Source organism: Ctenopharyngodon idella, chromosome 20, assembly GCF_019924925.1.
Source record: "Ctenopharyngodon idella isolate HZGC_01 chromosome 20, HZGC01, whole genome shotgun sequence".
In the NCBI taxonomy this organism is placed as follows: domain Eukaryota; kingdom Metazoa; phylum Chordata; class Actinopteri; order Cypriniformes; family Xenocyprididae; genus Ctenopharyngodon; species Ctenopharyngodon idella.
Genome location: NC_067239.1, coordinates 11,641,126 through 11,659,795, shown reverse-complemented (window position 1 = coordinate 11,659,795; position 18,670 = coordinate 11,641,126). Strand labels below are relative to the sequence as shown.

The window sequence follows — 18,670 nt, the reverse complement described above, 5'->3', positions numbered from 1 at the left end:
GCATCCCTACTACTAGCCTGACACAGCAATAACGGCTCAACCAAATGACATGCGTTTGGAGTAGCACTATCTGTTTGTCCTGAAAAATCGCAGTATTAGGGAAACTTTTGCTCATTATTTTTAAAAACTGTGGCACAGACATGACACCAGGGGACTCATTTGAATAGTTGCACACTAAACTCATGCCATTGTTTAAGTTGGTGTTTCCCAAACCTTTTCTGCCGGGCCCCCCTTTTGAAGAGAAAAATATTTTCAAGCCCCCCACCAACATGCACCCGCATAACGACAGTCTCAGACATGATCTTGCTTGCAAAATCCAATAGGATTTATTTAAAACAATAATTAATACCGTATTACAACTATCAAGTTCAACGGGTTTCTTTGTGTTCATGATGTGAAGTCTCTGAGTGGTATCTTAACTTGCTCACTAATATTTTCAACTAAAACACTTGGTCTCTCTTCATTACCCACCATTGTACTAGTGAATCTGAGGGTGAGATATGCCTGCAATACTCAATTCTGATTCTTCAATTGTGGCATCTAGAGCTGTTATTCCACAACAACAACTGCTACAACTGATAATAGACCGCTTAAGCGGGTACTGCGAGTCATCTTGAGGTAATAAAATGTCAAATTAATATTTTGCATTAAATTGTGTACCCATGTGGCAAATAGCTGCATAATAAGGGGGATAATTTCATGTGGGGTCTTGTATCACCCTGAAGGGGCATTTTTTTTGCATAATCTGCTGACTGTACACTATTCCTTAGCCTTGCCGCAGCTGCCGTTTTATAACCCGGCCCCCCCCCAGGGGTTGCGCCCCCAGTTTGGGAACCACTGGTTTTAAGCCAATGTTGCTTTGTCGAACCCGCCTTGATGCTCAAACAGAACAATATTTGAGAACCAGACAGCCAGTGTTTATACTTTTTTATGAGAATCAACCTACGAATGGCTTACTTACAGTCTCTGCACATGAAACTGGGATAGGTGAAAGTATTTTTAATATGTAAAAAAAAAAAATTCTGATGTTTTATAACCCACCACCAGATGGTGCCTTTATATAATAGCTAGTATAATTCAGTACAATTTAGTTCTTAAATAGCTACAAAACAGACATTCAAAGAGCAACAGACAAGTACAAGAACTAACAGATACACACATTTAAGATGATCAGTGTTTGAACATTTATATTCTGCATATGCTAAAAGACAAAATGACAAATAACTAACCCTCGGCAACTCGTGGTACCAACTGAACACATCTACTCCAATCAGGTTGAAAATTCGTGCAAGTGGTGGCAAGATCTGCTTGGTGATGTAGTAGGTGGCGTTGAGGCGCAGGCTGGGGTCCTGCAGTACCTCTACAGGACGCCGAACCAGCTGTATGAGCGGCACTCCTGGCATACCGTACACAATAACATATGGCACACGCTCACCAACACGTGGCTCCAAACGTCGATCATACGCCATCATACGCCTAAGACAGAAAAAAACCTTTTTGGACAGCAACCTTTGTGGGACATTTTAATGCATTTAGATTCAGCCTGGATTCAGAACAAGGAGCAGCATTTTCAACAAAGATAGAATTTCCCTTCAACCATGCCTCAAATCTAATTTCAGCATCTGTTAATGGATGTATTGCTAGGTACCAGCCTCAGGTACAATAATAGTCTTGCAGCATGCATGCAGAAAATAAACCAGTCTGGTCAGGAAAAACAAGTATACATTCTGACATGCAAACATAATAGTACCAGCCGAAAATGTATGTGCTGATCTTGGGACTGCTATTTAATAGTCTTAAATTATAATACTGTTTATTCATTAGTGTTAGTGATTCTTACAATGTATGTGTATGTTAAGTAAAGTGGGATGGTACTTGTGTGTGTGCTAACCATTTTTTTATTAAATAAATTTGCTTGGTTCAAAATCCTAAAAATTTGGGTCACCCCTCAATGATCATGGGAAAATGTGGGTCCCATGGACAAACCAGTTGAGAACCACTGTATTAGAGGATATTTTAGGCCGTTCACCAAAGAAGATGCATACCAAATTTCATGGATCATATGGTAGCAGATTTATAATGGATTTTTAGTTGTAACGCCCACTGTTGGCAGAATTTTATGAAACTTGGTGTGTATCCTCAGAATGTCCTGTTGTCTATGTGTGTCAAGTTTTGATAAGCTTGGACATTGTACAAATGGGCACTGCAAAGCATCGACAAATACATTTTTTTGATAACTTTTTGGAAAAAAACACTTTTCCTTTAATAATTATTGTGAGTGCCATCATCGTTTCCAGTGACCTGTAAATATCTGTTAACATCTCAAAAAATAAGTTTAATCTCAGACATCCATTTTTGGCATTGACCCACGTACCCATCTTTCCAAACACAGACATTCACTCACTCACCTGGTAAGTTCCAGAGCAGGGACACAGGCCCCTGGTCGGTACGATCCACTGCCCCTGTACTCTTTGGCAAAGATGAGGTCCTGCATGCTGGCTTTGGCCTCTAGCACCTTCACACACTGCCGCTGCACATACTGCTTCACTTGGCTGATGTCACGAGACTCAAAAAGCAGCTTCAGCGATCGCTCCAGAATCTAAAAATACAAAACTTCATTAACCCCATCAACTGACATTCAACAATCCCACGATCAATGTATCTGAAGCAACTAGACAATAATTACATTTACATGTGCAGTTAAAATATAGCTACAAGGGGATTTTGTGTAGTGAAGACTGTGCGAATAGCTTTGCATGTCATCTGTTTTTTTGGACAACAGAGTCCATTTGTAGTCTAATTAATGTGTATACATGTGGATGAAACAGCAACAAAATCACATTATCCAGATTTCACAAAAAAACAAAACAAATGGTACGATTTCTGTTGGACAAATGTTTTCATGACATATTATTGCTTTAGTCCATCCCAAATCAAGTTTTTCAAGTGCTTGTAAACAATAATATGATAAGACAGAATGTTAAGGTAGGAATAGATTTTTCAGTCCAGCTCCATCAAGATTCTGTCCCGTTCTAGAAAAAAAAAAGTGTGATATTTTGTCCTGGTCTACATGGATTTTTCAGTCCCAGTCCCATAAGATTTTGTCTCAGTGTCATAGGCTATGCTTCAGACCTCACCTTGTTGCATTTATTGCAGCAGGCAAAAAAAAAAAAAAAAAGCTGCTTTCCCTTACTGGTGCATATGATCGATTATCAAACATTGAGAATCTCAAAACCCTGCACTTGTAAATGCTTTTTAAACATTAAATATATATATTTTTATATTTAGATATTTATGTTATGTGAGAATCCCAAAATTAATTTTGTTCTACTGCTTCTCACGCACACATCATTAATTTCCCTCCTGCACCCACACTTAGTACACCCAAGTACTCATTACTCATTCGAGAAGATCAAAATATAGAAGGTTTTATAGAAAAATGCATTCTGTGTGACTACTCTGTGCTGCCTGGTCTACATATTTTAATGTATTATTATTAAATAACAATTGTAAGGTTAACATCCATAATGATAATTATAATACTCAATACTAAAGTTTTTTTTTTTTTTTTCTTCCAGTTTTCTCAGAATTTATAACATTTATCAAACTCTGCTTCCTATTACAGCTACAGTGTGACTGACAGGTGGAGCCAGTGACACTATCAAGGGAGTGGGCAAAAAGAAAAGAATAATTCTGGAATGCTAGTTACCTTGGCAACAGCAGGGCAGCCATCACGACGTACAGTTTCAATGCCTTTGGCATCAAACACTGGATTTTTCTGATCCAAACTCTCATACATGTATCCAACATAACGCTTCTTAGTCTGTAACACGCATGGGAGGTACACCTGCCCAAACACACAAAAATGCAAACAGACAAAATTGGAATATCTATAATATATAATAATGTGGCTTAAAAGAACTCTCACACTCAAATAAAAATAGAGCATACTCTTAGACACACCACTGATAAAGCACTTCACGAACCTTCTCAAATTTCAGTTTGACGGGTTTAGGGTTGGTGGCAGTGACAGCCTCTGCAATTTCATTACCAATCTTAAATGCTTGTTCCTTGGTTGCTCCTTTCAAAAACACAAACATACTAAAAGAGAAAGAGACTGGTATCAGAGACAGTATAATACTGTGTAATAAGCAGGCACAAAACAAGTTTCCACTGACAAGCAATTTGCCTGTTCACACCGAATGAAAAGCTTCACAATGAAACAGCCAATAGTGTTTATGAACATTTTGATGTTTATGTTAATATTGTCTGCAATTTTATGAGCACAGAGTTATTTTTAACTTGAGTTTTAACACAGAGTTATGTGCAGACAACACTCACGAATCAGGCAGGGCAAGGATTTTATAAAATTCAATCAGAAGGCAGCATACATATTTTTAAAATTCAACTGCATTTGGTCCACCAAAACAATGGATAAAATTGGAGAGGGAGGCAGTGCCTCCACAGCACTATGACTGGCCAGTTAACCTGGTAATATGATATCATATACTGTATGAAAGCGGCGTGCAAATCAGACTGAATAAGTCAAATTGGAGGATATGGACTAATTACAAAATTACAAAAAATAACACTCCCACTTGGTCAGCAACATTGTAGGTCACATCTTCATTGAAATGAACTAATAGATCCAGTTTTATTTCTCTACCTGTCTGTATCTCCATAGACCACACGCGCTCCCCACTTCTTGGTGTCATTAACCATCTTTATGGCTCTCTCCAAAGTTTCTCGGGCCTTGTGCACAATGCTGTCACCTACCTGGAGTATGAGGACAGAGACATATTTTCACTGGTTTCTTTGGTAACACAGTAATCTCAAAACGCACCCTATTAAATTTTAGGCATGTGGCCTTTTCAGTCTTTCTTAATTGGTATGGAGCGATGTTGTATGCACAATTTGAATACAATGTAAGATAACTAAATCTGTTAGGACCCAGATTTTACACTGGACATCAACTGGCAAGCTAATACAGTACCAAAATTTGTTTAAAACCAAACATTGAAGTGTAATAATATTAACCATGAACCACATAGGCCCAACAATATGCTAATTTATTTATGACATAGGCTGGTAAGAGAATTTACTATTTGTTTTATACTGTCTTTACAGTTTGAGTGTTCAGTCTGTAAAATTCTCTTGAATTTCAATGGTTTCAGCAACCAAAAATGTACTGCACAAAACCAATTTTTAAATCAAAAAACTTTTTAAAAGGTGATAAGCTTATTTATTTTGCTATCATAATGATTATTTACTATTTGGTTAGTTGCAATTCATTCTTTGTATCTAGCATTGTTTTTCCTATCTGATCTGTGATAAGATTAGACATGCAACTCATTTTTGGGTTGCAACCAAACAGTTGAGAACCACTGATCTAAAATGCCATGTAACAGCATGTACTGTACCTCAACGCTAGGCATTCGTCCTGAGAAGCTGGCAGCAGTGTAACCGAATGTGACATTAGCAATAAGTTTGAGGCCAAGCTGCCTGGCATCCAGTAGGCGCAACAGAGCTTTGTCATTCTTGTACGCCTTCATGGACTGCTTCACCATGATCCTCGTCTTCAAAATCTCCTCCAGCATACGTGGAAGGACACCCCTCCGCACTGATGACTAAGCACACACAAAGTGTGAATAGAACAGACTTTGACACTGCCATTGTAAGAGATATTACAAATAAATATTATAAAATGGACAGTTCTTGCTCTAAAATCTGGCTGGATGAGATGTATTCAAAGCTGAAAAATATATGCAAAAAATATGCGACTGTGACTGCACATCTGTTGAATTTTATATCAATTTCTGTTCATAGAATGAACTTTATGATACTTGGTAACTAAGAGCAGAATTGTCTATTGTGACTATTATTCATAATATTTTAATTATTCCTTGGTATTTCCAGGTAATCCTGGTATCCATTATCATATTCTAGTTGCTAATGTTTTATAACAGCAATAAGCCATAAAAAATGTTGGTTAACTTTGTGGCACTGCGGTCTCGTATCCATCAACCAGAGACAATTTCTGAAAAGCCAATTCAGTTAAAATTTTGGAAATCCATACTATTTTTCAAAATACAGCGAGTAGCAAGCTAGTATTCCATTTCATCTTCTCATAATCAATGTAAATGGCTCATCTCGTGAGCCTGTTGCCATTTAGGGATCATTCAGTATTTAAATGAAAGGGATTAACAGTAGTGTAATCTCAAAACTACCTTAACAAATGCAACACCATTGGGAGAAATGGTGATGTCATTTCTGAGTTGGTATAGGAGGTCAGGAGGGACTCTGAGAGATGAGCAACCAAACCTGAACTCATCACACCTGAGAGATAGTGAGAGAGAAGTAGATAAACATTTAATGAACCACACAACAGATACTGCAGATATATAGAAATGCTGCATTAATATATACTATAACACTAGGTCTAGTTTTACTCTAAATCCAAAAGCATGCTTACGTTCCAAGATTCTCAACATGGCCGAGGCAGGTGGAGAAACAGTAATTATAGGCAATGATGATGGATGGATACAGTGACTGGAAATCTAATACAATGACCGAGTTGCTATAGAAACGCGATTCTGGCTCCATGACAAGCGGAATGCACTGTGGGGCTCTTTGCTGGGCACGCTGCTGTGTGCTTGGGGTCACCGGAATGTAATTCAATGGCTTTGCAATCCTTAACATCATTGATTCCACACGGTACTGCAAGAGGAGGAGGAAAAAAGATTAACTACCAATACAAAACTGCAAAAAAGTAATTATGGATCTAACAATCAAAAACCTAAATAGAGTAAACATCTCTGAACCTCTCTTTTTCAAGAATTAAAGGAATACAGTTTTTTTTTTAATACAACTTAATCGATAACTTGCCACAAATAAATAGATTAAGGTTGGGAATCAAGAACCAAGAGGAAAAACTCAAGACTGCATGGTACAAAAAAAAAAAAAAAAAAAAAAAAAAAAAGGCCACATCTTTCCATTGTTATGTCCACACTGGTTGCACTTCACAATGCACTTCACAACTTTTTTTTTTTTTTTTTTTTTTTTTTTTAAAGAAAATAATACTTTTACGCATTATGCATTAAATGGATCAAAAGTGACATTACAAAGACTGTTCACACCAAAAACAATGATTTTGTAATCCTCCTGTACCACTGTTCCATTGTTCCTGAACCATTTTTGTGCAAAGAAATAAGTCTCCTGACCGTTCTCTGCCAAGTTGTTTCTATTGTTGTCAGCATTAAGTATGATTCAGTGGGCCGGCTATGTAACAATATTAATTAACTTCTTAGTTTTTTTTTTGTATCTTTCAGGAGGGGGTAATCATTTAAATCAAATCATTTCATATGGTTTTAGATGGACGATTACCTGTGAGCCCCTGGTTAGCACATGGTAGAACTGAATTCCAAACACACGTGCCAACTCACTTGTCCTGCCAATAATATCCTGCTGCTGGAGTAACTGGACTGTGCCACACACACGGCTCACATAATGATCCACCACCTTCCACCTTAACCAAATTAAACAACAGATAGATATCAGAATACACAAAAAATTGTATTGTAAACATTATTAAATTTCACATGCACTTTGCAAATATTGTATCCCATAATGCAATGCGCCTAACTTGACCTTGCATTTCATTGTGTGACAAATTAGCTTCAAGTAATATCAGCAGTGATTTATAACATCTATTTATTTGACATCGACATGATGTTACCTTATCATGACATTTAGTTATTCAATGACTTATAATGCTTTTCTTTTATTTTAACAAACAAAGTGTAGACGTGATGTAAATAAAAATTCATTGTTCTTCTTTGATTATAATAACAGTTTTCACGAGAGTGCAGAACTTAAACTGAAGTGATTAACAGCTTCAGTGATTATAAAGTGAGAGCACTTTGCAGGCTACATTCTAATGTTTTAATGTATTATTTACTGCATCGGCAGTCCTTATTGGTGGGCCCTGAAAAGTCAATAAAAGTATATAATCCTTTAAGCAGTGCTTCCCCGAAAATACGGTGTTGAACCCTGGAAATTTACAGGTTTGAGTGCGGTTATAGAATGCGGTTGGCACTGTTGTAAGCTCCCATTAACAAAAATAATTTTAAAAATATAATTTGAGCAGCCAGTATACCCAAGCACTTCAGCCCGTGGAGGTCTGTGCATTAATGTGCCCCTGGACATAACGTGCCCAATTTTGCTTGGTGGTTGGAGGACCAGTTAACATTAACAATCTCTTCAGTTTCTTTTGAACAAAACGAAATGTATATTCACAAACTTACTGCCATTTTATTTTTTGGGCAATGGAGGTATTTGGAAATGAACTGATATTAATGTTAATCACTTTGCCCTTCTAGGCAACAATGTTAAATGTTGATTAACATCAAGGCTTACAGTGATAAAAACTGATTAATGGTTAATCTTATCAATCTCCGTTTATCCACTTGAACACATTTTAATGCATTGTTTTTCATTTTCCCTTTTTCTTTTCTGCCCCTGAATGCTTCCCTCCTCTATCCATTTTGATCATGTGACAGACTTAAGAGTAATTTCGGAGGGTAAGCAGTTTATATCACTTGATATAATAAAATAAAATTTTGAACTATTTTAAAATGCTAAACAAAAGTTAAATTAAAATGTTTCCTTTCATCATTTAAAAAAAAAATAGCTTTTGATTATGACAGATTTTGGCACAATATTACCCTGTGCGGCACCCCAATTATCCGCATATACTGCATATCCTGTTATTGCATTTTAGTTGCAATAAAAGTTAGCTTTAGTTAAAAGATGAATGGAGCAATGTTATTCAAAGGAACAACTCTGCAATAAGACCAGTAATAGGCATCTGACTGATGCGAGATCGATTCTCACCTGTGCAGGTGTGTGTTGTGGTCAAACCAGTCAGAGAGTGTGCGATGGCTGTAGAGAGGAAAGCGCTGATGCAGGAGGTGGAAAGCCACATTCTCAAAAGTGTAGTTATTCAATGCAGCCTGCAAACATACACGAAGCACTTGATTAAAAAAGAGAACACTCAGATAAACAGCATTAGCTCTGGCATTCTGGGGGTATTAATGTCAAGTAAACCTCAGTCTTCATAACCCTCCACAAGTTGAGGACAATGCGTCCAATAATATGGATTTCCGTCATAGTGTCTGCACCATATTCATCTTTTTCTGCCATGAACCGATTTTCCTTTGCATCCCCTGTAAAAGTAACAATATCAAATACAACATTTGAGAAATGGGATAAGGGGAAAAGGCACAGATTTGGCACTACTCTCTTACTAGTTTTGCCAGGAGAGGTTGTACAGTGGATAATGTCATTATCTATTTGTAAAGTAAGCATTCTTGCTTTTGTAGCAAAACTAGTATAGTGTCTTTGATGTTACAGCCCATTCCAGTGAGATAGGTGTATACAGTGCCACTTGAAAGTTTTTGAACCCCTTACAGAATCTGTGAAAATGTGAAAAATTAATAATACATTTTGTATTCTCTTATTTTGTTAAAATTTTTCACATTTTCACAGATTCTGCAAGGGGTTCACAAACTTTCAAGTGGCACTGTACATTAGAGTGCATATTACACATGTTAGTATGGTAGTATCGGCAATCTTTTTGCCACTGTGCCACCCCACACCCCCATAATGGCTATTCATAATGGCTAACATAGAAATAGTGCAGAACCTTAAATATTTCTGAAGCAATTTTTCATAAAATTTGTTTTACAATTGTCAAAATCCTTTAGTTTATTTGTTTTCAGGTTTAAATTACACTTTGATGAACAGATTTCCAATGGGAATCTGGGTACCAGGAGTGGTTATAACACACTCTCGCATGTTTCATTTTTACCATTTTAGCATGAGTAAAATTTACATTTGTGGCTTCAACAACTAGATGCATTTTGTCTAGTTTCATCTAGAATGTAAAAAAAAAAAAAAAAAAGAACCCAACAACAAAAAAAGCCCTTCTTTTGGTCTTTTCACGACTGGATAGCTATCCGATCAGAGAAAACACACGAAGTAACTGGATACACATGAACATAGTTGCCACACGCATCACAGTCATTTTGATGTGTATGGAATGTTTAATAGGATGCAATATACTTTATAGCATTTATAGCATTAACTATGTACAGCGGAACAAGCTGTAAGCTGTCATTCAGTAACTTGTGTGTGCGTGATGCACAGAGGTCGTGCTAATGGTTTATCAGAGCTAAGCACTTTCATTTACTTGCACAGTTTAATTTAATAAAAAAAAAAAAAAAAACTTAGACAAAAGCACACGGTCCAAGGTGCAGTTCAAAGATAATAAATCTGTATAAATGAGAACTGACCACACACTCACTTGCAAATAATTTATTATCCAATGTTTCGGCAACAAGCCTTTGTCAAGGTATGATTTCTCACAGAATGGAGAAGTATAAATAGACAATTATTCACAGGTGTAGACAATTAATCTCAGTTGAACACACAATCAATCAATTACCAATTCTAAAAGATCCCAATTTCAGACTCAACATGACAAAAAATAAGAATAAGAATAAGAAAAAGAGACAACAACTTGGGCAGGTTATCAACAATCACAAACAATATCACACTACATAAAAAATTCACATTATAAAGGACATAAGGATTACTGGACACACAAACTGAGAACTTTGGCTCCTTATGGACTGAATGTTGACTTTGATCTAAGTTGTTTTTTGTGAATGTGATTGTTATGGTCAATGTCTAGGTTTTATCTGATTGAAAATTATGTCCTGTATAATGTGAATGTTTTATATAGTGCGATAATGTTTGTGATTGTTGATAACCTTCTCAAGTTGTTCTCTTTTTCTTATTCTTATTTTTTTTGTCATGTTGAGCCTGAAATTGGGATCTTTTAGAATTGCTAATTGATTGATTGTGTGTTCAACTGAGATTAATTGTCTACACCTCTGAATAATTGTCTATTTATACTTCTCTCCATTCTGTGAGAAATCATACCTTGACAAAGGCTTGTTGCAAAAACGTTGGATAATGAAGTATTTGCAAGTGAGTGTGTGGTCAGTTCTCATTTGGACAGATCAATTCTCACACTTTAATAGTATTTATAACTCCTAACTTAATAAAACAAGCTGTTACTATGAGCAATGTTTACCTTTAAATGATCTGAATGAAATACATACACCTCTCTCAATTTTTTTACCCCTCCATAGGTGCCACAGGTTGCCGACCCCTGGACTATATCATCATTATTTACAACACTCACTACATCAGGGTGTTACTGCATGTTAATAAATGGCAAAAACTAACCCTAACCCATCTGTTCGACTTAAAACGCTAATCGTCCTAAACAATATATTATGTCAGTATAGTATTTCGCCATAACTCCTCATGTGAATATAGAGACTATTGTAGCACACACACACATATATATATATATATATATATATATATATATATATATATATATATATATATACACACACACACACACACACACACACACACACACACTGTATGTAGCAAACACAATACGTAAGGACGTATTGTGTTTGCTACATACAGTGTGTGTGTGTGTGTGTGTGTGTGTGTGTGTAAATCATGTCAGAGGGCACTAAACAGTTTGCAAATGCTAACTGAGCTAACCTTACCTGGCACACGGGAAAGCTGCTGGCACAGGTCCACACCGAGTGTTGAAGCACGCTGCAGTAAGTAACCCCAAGAGTGCATCTGGACCTCATAGCCAACCAGAATGTCTGGATCATACCTGTGGGAAAGTAGGGTGTTATGAGATGTTATGAGTGTTTTTGCTGTACAGAGTGTAGAGCTCAGTACTATAATACTTTTGGGGAAAAAAGTACTCATCCTCAAGTATTTCAAACCAGTATGTTTTGTTTTTTCTGTTGAACACAAAAGGAGAATATTGAGGAATTTCTTTTCCATACGACAGTTCATAATTACCATGGATTTACCATGGTGTGCACTTAATTATGTCTTCTGAAGTCATCATATTGCTTTGTGTGAAGCAAAAACAGCAATTTAAGTCATTATAACTCCTGAATGTCAGTAAAGGAAAATATCTTCAGTGAATGAATTAAATTTTGGCCTGTTCATCTCAATGCTGTTGCATGACATCAGACAAAATGGAATATAAAGCAGAAGTTGTAGGATTACTTGATACAGTTTACAATGTTTTTTTGTCCTGTTTGAAGCATTGTAGAATGGTCACTATGAAACATTACTGAATGGAAAGGAGCTACCTGAAACTTTTCCTTTTGTGTTGAACAGAAAAAAAAGTTTGGAACAACCAGAATAAATGGCAAATTAAATTTTTTTGGGTGAACAATTCCTTTAACATTTATATTTTTATCAATATCAGCACATGCAAGTAGGATTGCTGCAAAACTAATACATAAAAGTGATAATGAAAATACAAACAGGTTTTATTAAAGGATTAGTTGGGCATGTGTGCTGTGAATGGAAAGCCGTTTTATGGACAAAAATAGAGGTCACAGAGAGACCTACTGTGTGAAAAGTGTACAACCCAAGTTGTCCAAAACATGAGAGCCCTTTAAAAATAACAGCTTCAAACAAACTCATACGCATAAAATTGTAATGTGGCATGCCATCAGGTGCTTTGACACATGCATGTACTGTTTTTCCAAACATATAAATTGGATTATTATTATTATTTTTTTTAATCCGTATTTTACTGGGGAAAAAGTCAAATGTAAGTAATACATTTCACTTTTTCCCAAATAAAATACAGATTTTTTTTTTTAAATCCAATTGTAGAATTAAAAAAATGATCAGTTGCAGCCATGCATAACAGACTGAATTTCCAACATATACACTGTTAACCTACTTTCTAATTATGTTAGAGATCTCTTCAAACAGCTCCTTCTCATCACTGGCATAGGTGACCTGCAGTCCTGTCACACCAGATCTAAAAAGAAAGGGCGCTGTGCTCCTGGAGGCTACAGTAAGAATACAACAAGCCATAATTTTGCAACAAAGACACATTGAATACTACATTAAAAATCTAGCATACTGGGACTAAAGGCGGGTGCACACTGTATGATTTTTGCCACGATTTGGTCGTCTGAGACAAATTTTGCAAATCCTAAAAGATTCCTATAATCCTAGGCTAAAATCTGTAGTCTTTGATCACTAGTTTGACATGTTCACCGACAGCCGATTAATGACCGTTGCGATTAAATTTTGCCTCCGACAAAATTCTGGCAGTGTCAAAAGATTTGGCGTGCAGTCCTGCAGTGTGACTTCTACGACGTACATCAAATTGTCTTCGTTTTTAAAGACAAGCCGTTATCAAAATTAACGGTAGAGATTTCTTTGTTAGCCACCATTTCAGTCCCACGTGTAATGCAGCTCACAGTAACCGAACGTGTATGAGTTGATGTAAAACTCAAGTTTTCATGAGCACACTGATTTATAATAGTCCGTCCGTTTTTAACGCATCTTAACTGTTGTACAGTCTGACATATATGACAGCTGAGATCCCACAGTGTGACATGAGGATCATGTTCGTACAGTCTGACAAGCAACAATCATAAAGGACTATTATAAATCGTACAGTGTGCACCCGGCTTAAGTCTAATGTTAAGACTAATAATCAAACAGGTAAGTCAGAAATTATTGACAACGGACTACTGAATTACTGAAAAATAAAATTACTGTAAAAGTGCAGCACAATAGAACGTTTTTAGTGGCAGTTGAGTTATATCTCAATATCTTGAAAATTTTCTTCCTTTAAGAGCACCACTGCTAAAATATTAAAGGGGTCATCATGGGCATTTTTTTACATTTTATTTTAATACAATCATTGTGGTTCACTTATAATGTTAGTAAAAAAAAAAAAAAAAAAATACCACCCCCAATTTTTTATTGAACAGAGCCTTGTTATAATATCACAGAGAGGCACAAAATCACTTTCCAAAACGTTTACGTTCACTAGTCCTTGCTGGTGAAATGATCTCCTACCCTAGCCAGAATCCCTTGACAACATTCAAGAAACAGCTGAAAACTAATATCTCGCCGTGAGCATATCCAGCTCACTTAAAAAAAATATAAAAGTAATTCTTCTATGCTTTCATTATTTCATATATCCCTCCCTGTTCTAGCCTGTACTATTCTGGACAATGTTTGAAACTTTTTATTTATTGCTAGCACTTTGTTTTTGCCTCTTTAAGATTAATTGGTTGTTCCATTACTCATTTGCATTCCTCACTTTGGAATAAGAGTCTGCTAAATGAATAAATGTACAAATAAATGGGGATATGGTTTGAAACAAATGTCTACAACAGTGTCACATCACAATGTGAAGTAGAAAATTAATTGTTTTGGCAACTTGGTTTCAACAAACGCGAAGAAGAAATCTACAGTATTTCAGTATGCAGACTTAAAGTACAAAAGATCAAAGAAAGGCTGATTCCTCACAACCCCTGAAACTAACGAGTAAACCTCACTTATCGACTAGATGGTTGTTGGACAGCTGCCATATGTCGCATTAACATCAACATGGACATTTATAGTTTGTTGCTTTTCCATGTCACGACTGGTACACATCAGTTATATTAAGCAAATAATCAACACTGATCTCACCTTCAGATAAAGCACAACAATCTTTATCAATGACAATGGCCCCCGTCATCTGAGTAGTGTCAGAATTGGGGAGAGGGACATCAGAACTGAGGCAGTAGAATAAAGCACAAATTGGGTCAAATTCAGGGTCAGGCTCAAGGTCACGACGAGTCCTTGCATGGAGCTCCATGCTTATCAGTGTGAGGTGCTGTACCTGCAGCAGGGGGATTCAAACTTGAAATGAGAATAGTAAAATGGAAATGGACTGGAATTTTAACATGTGAGATGAAAACAAGACAACAAAGCTTTTTCTCTAAGTTTTTATGCAAGTTTGATCAATCACTCAGTGTAATGAAAGCAGTTCTCACAAGACAAAAATAAAATCCTACCTCATGCAATGCTTTGGCCTCCTGCAAGTTCTGCATGCTGACTTTAAAGCCATATGAATTACAGATTGAAGGTCCCTCAATCTGGGAGTTCTCTCTCTTTGGAACATTCATAGTGGTAAGCTGATTCTGTAGGGATATAATGACAGTGCTCTAAAAACTGTAATTAATATATATAATTATTACTATATAATACTAAAAGAACTATAACACTGTAGCTTCGTGAGATTCATAAATTCACAATCTTTGATCTGACCTTCATTTGTGTGGTAAGCAAAACTCTGCGTAAAGCATCTTTGTTTTTGTTACTCTTCCGATGTAGCCGCTGTGATCGGGGCTCCATGTCTGCACAAGAACAGATCCAAAAGAGTTTTGCAAGGAGAGGCTAAAAGGCAATGCTTAGACATTGTCTGTCTTGGAACAAAAATACAATTAAAGAAATCATGACTGATTAACAGTTATACTGAGCTTGAAAAGCTGGTTGTGTCATCTGAATTCATATAAACATTTTGGTAACACTTTAATATAAGGTTCATTAGTTAACATCAGTTAACTAAATTAGTTAACGAACTAATAATGAACAGCACTTCTACAGCATTTATTAATCTGTGTTAATGTTAATTTCAACATTTACTAATACATTATTAAAATCAAGGGTTGTATTAGTTAACATTAGTTAATGGACTGTGAAGTAACATGAACAAACAATGAACTGCTGTATTTTCATTAACAAACATTAACAAAGATTAACAAGTACAGTAACAAATGTATTGCGGATGGTTAGTTCATGTTAGTTAACACATTAACTAATGTTAACAAATGAAACTTATTGTAAAGTGTTACCAAAATTTTTTTATGGTTTTTAAACTGTGGGTCGCAGAGTGGAAATTAATTAGTTGTGCAAGTTTGGGTATGGTGGTCCATTTATGCCATGTCAGAAATATAAGCAATCAAATTTAGTTAAGTTCATTGATGGGCATAATTTGTATCTACATTTTTCTGACATGATGCACATGACAAATGTGTCACACATCACAACTTCTTATGGGCTGTACGCAAAAACAATCATACAGCACAACCCGTATGGCCCGATTCACAAAGAAATGCTATTATGGATAAAAAGATTCACAAAATCAGGAATTATCAGTTTTAATTAATCTGATGAATCCTTCGCTGAATGAACTCAATACTGTACACATCATTACTGTAATATAGCCATTAGGTTGCTCTTACTTTGTGCCACAAAGAAAGCAAACATTTATTCTGTCTGTAAAGCACAGTGAGGAAGTATTCAGCCCCCTTTATTTTTTTTTCATAATTTGGTATGTTGCAGTCTTAAGATGTAATGCTTTAAAAAAAATAAAAATAAAAATAATAATAATAATAATTCCCCATCAATCTACACTATGTACCCCATAATGACAAAGTAAAAGGGCTTTGGTAAGAGAGGTGACCAAGAACCCGATGGTCACTCAAGGGGAGTTCCAAAGATCTGAGCCCAGGCTCACTGGAAATACATGCCTGTGCAAAATGTCGCATTACATAATCTGTAGAGCCCATACTTGTCTGCCGACCCAAGACTGCATCACAAAGCTCTTAACTCATTTTTTTTCTTTTGCGACTCGGCACACAAATTTGTTTCAACAACTACTGGTGTAATCTCCTGCACATCTATGTTTGTTTCATTTGTCATGCGTCTCCTAGCAGGAAGGAGTGGGTTTCTGTGTTCAGATTTCGGTAGTATATGATCCTCAGTCATTTAGTACAGTGCTTCTCAAACCTGTCCTGGGGACCCCCGCCACTGCACATTTTGGATGTCTCCTATATTGGATACACCAATAGTTGGGGACACTTGACTTGACATTTGATATTCAACAGTGCTTTGATCTGCCTGCATTGACACTATTCTTTAAGAGCTGCTGTGCAGCCAAACAATGTACCAGTTATCAATGTAAAGCTGCTTTGACACAATCTACATTGTAAAAAGCGCTATATAAATAAAGGTGACTTGACTTGACACCAATTTCAGGTCTTCAAGTCTCTACAAATGAGCTGATGAGTTGTATCAGGTGTGTTAGATGAAATAAAAAGAGACAACTGGTTGCACTGGTTTAGGGTATGATGCCCAGTTTCTCTCTGTAACCATTACAAGTTCAACAAGTGTATGATGCCTAGCCTGTTCAGATATTTAAAGTTGTGTAGTGTATTGCAGCCATAAAACCTTTCTTGAATTTATGATAAGAATTAGAAATTGAGTGAAGAAGGCTCCTTTATACTCACTGAAGCTGTCAATTACTTAATTTCAGCATGAGCTTGTGTTCTGCACTCCTGTGAAACTCTTTGTCAAAAAAGCTGAATACAATGCACAATGAAGCTCTTATTTACATCATGTCCACACTTTGTTGTTATAAGTAGATTTGTGAATGTACAGAACTCAATCACTGAAAATAGCAGAAATTCCCCAAATCCCCTTGTACAAAGCTTGTTGAATCATACCCAGAAGACTGCAATCACTTCCAAAAGTCCTTAAAGTAATAACCTTTCCTTAAGGTTGCAAAGTTATAACAAATCTGAGGCCGTATTCACAAAACATTTTATCTTACCACTAAGAGTTCTCCTAAATAGCAGTAAAAGTTCTTAGCTAAGAGTTTTCTCTTAAAACCTATTCACAAAGCTGCTGAGACAAACTTTTACTAAGGAATAGAGAGAACTCTTAAGCTAATAGAAAGGGCGGGGCTGACCTCGCTGCTATGGATGATGTCAACACGCCTACTAACTATGCCCACAATGATTGGCTGATAGGGGAGGGGTCTCTGTCATTGATTTATTCATAGAAATATTGTAGAATGAGGTATCATGTTGCCATATTCAAATAAAGATTTTAAAATAAAAATGTTGTCATATTCAAATAATGGTAGGCAGCAGCAAGTTACTGTCTTAATGAGTCATTCAGTCAGTTCAACTGATTGGTTCAAACAGCTGATAAACAGGATCAAAGCAACTGTCAACTGAATGGTTCACCGAATCATTGCCTTACCCGATTCGTTCAAAAAACAAAAACAAACAAACAAACAAAAAAACAAAACAAAACAAAAAAAAACACACACATTCATTCAGTATTGCAACACAGCTGTGTTGTTTGGAGATGCACAACAGTTCTGCCGTGGCTTTGTTTGGAACTATTTTCAGTGGTGAAATAGAGCAAAAATAATCAATATTGACAATATTGTGTCTAAAATGTTATTCACAATATTAACTTCTTGTTTAATGAACTTCATAAGATTATTATCACATTTGCAATCGTGAAAAAAAAAAAACTCTTGCTCATATAATATTGCTAAACTGTATCATATGATATAAATACAATACAAAAACTGAATCTTGATTTATAGGGGCACTCTGCAGCCTGCTGTACTTTCTGCATATCTTGCGGAATAGATGTAGATGTCTCATCCAATCAGCAGTAAGTATTCAATTTGAAAATGTATACCTACCTTTCCAGTTTTGTATAGCTTGTCATTGTGTTTTCTGACTTATTTTGTTTTTTAATTTGTTGTTGTTATCTGACTTTTGTTCTTAGACTTGCCATTGTGCTAAAAATGTGTTTTGTATTTGTATTTATTTTGTTTTCAGTATTGTGATTTGATCTGCACTTCTTGGGCACCGTACATTATTGATAA

At 36.1% G+C, this 18,670-nt stretch overlaps 1 protein-coding gene across 2 annotated transcripts in view; it reads right to left on the bottom strand.

Moving 5' to 3' along the window:
- The window catches only part of LOC127502714 (DNA polymerase zeta catalytic subunit-like), an 845,784-nt gene that overhangs the window by 2,444 nt on the left and 824,670 nt on the right, over positions 1 to 18,670 (bottom strand). For both annotated transcript variants that reach the window (XM_051875938.1, XM_051875937.1), the window contains 16 exons: positions 15,247 to 15,335; positions 14,994 to 15,119; positions 14,626 to 14,818; positions 12,869 to 12,980; positions 11,655 to 11,770; positions 9,106 to 9,224; positions 8,893 to 9,011; positions 7,384 to 7,525; positions 6,473 to 6,717; positions 6,228 to 6,336; positions 5,421 to 5,627; positions 4,667 to 4,776; positions 3,987 to 4,101; positions 3,710 to 3,847; positions 2,409 to 2,599; positions 1,230 to 1,476 (listed from right to left, as the gene is read on the bottom strand). In XM_051875938.1, the coding sequence (XP_051731898.1) occupies positions 1,230 to 1,476; positions 2,409 to 2,599; positions 3,710 to 3,847; positions 3,987 to 4,101; positions 4,667 to 4,776; positions 5,421 to 5,627; positions 6,228 to 6,336; positions 6,473 to 6,717; positions 7,384 to 7,525; positions 8,893 to 9,011; positions 9,106 to 9,224; positions 11,655 to 11,770; positions 12,869 to 12,980; positions 14,626 to 14,818; positions 14,994 to 15,119; positions 15,247 to 15,335 (2,378 nt within the window). The remainder of the gene's footprint in view (positions 1 to 1,229; positions 1,477 to 2,408; positions 2,600 to 3,709; positions 3,848 to 3,986; positions 4,102 to 4,666; positions 4,777 to 5,420; positions 5,628 to 6,227; positions 6,337 to 6,472; positions 6,718 to 7,383; positions 7,526 to 8,892; positions 9,012 to 9,105; positions 9,225 to 11,654; positions 11,771 to 12,868; positions 12,981 to 14,625; positions 14,819 to 14,993; positions 15,120 to 15,246; positions 15,336 to 18,670) is intronic.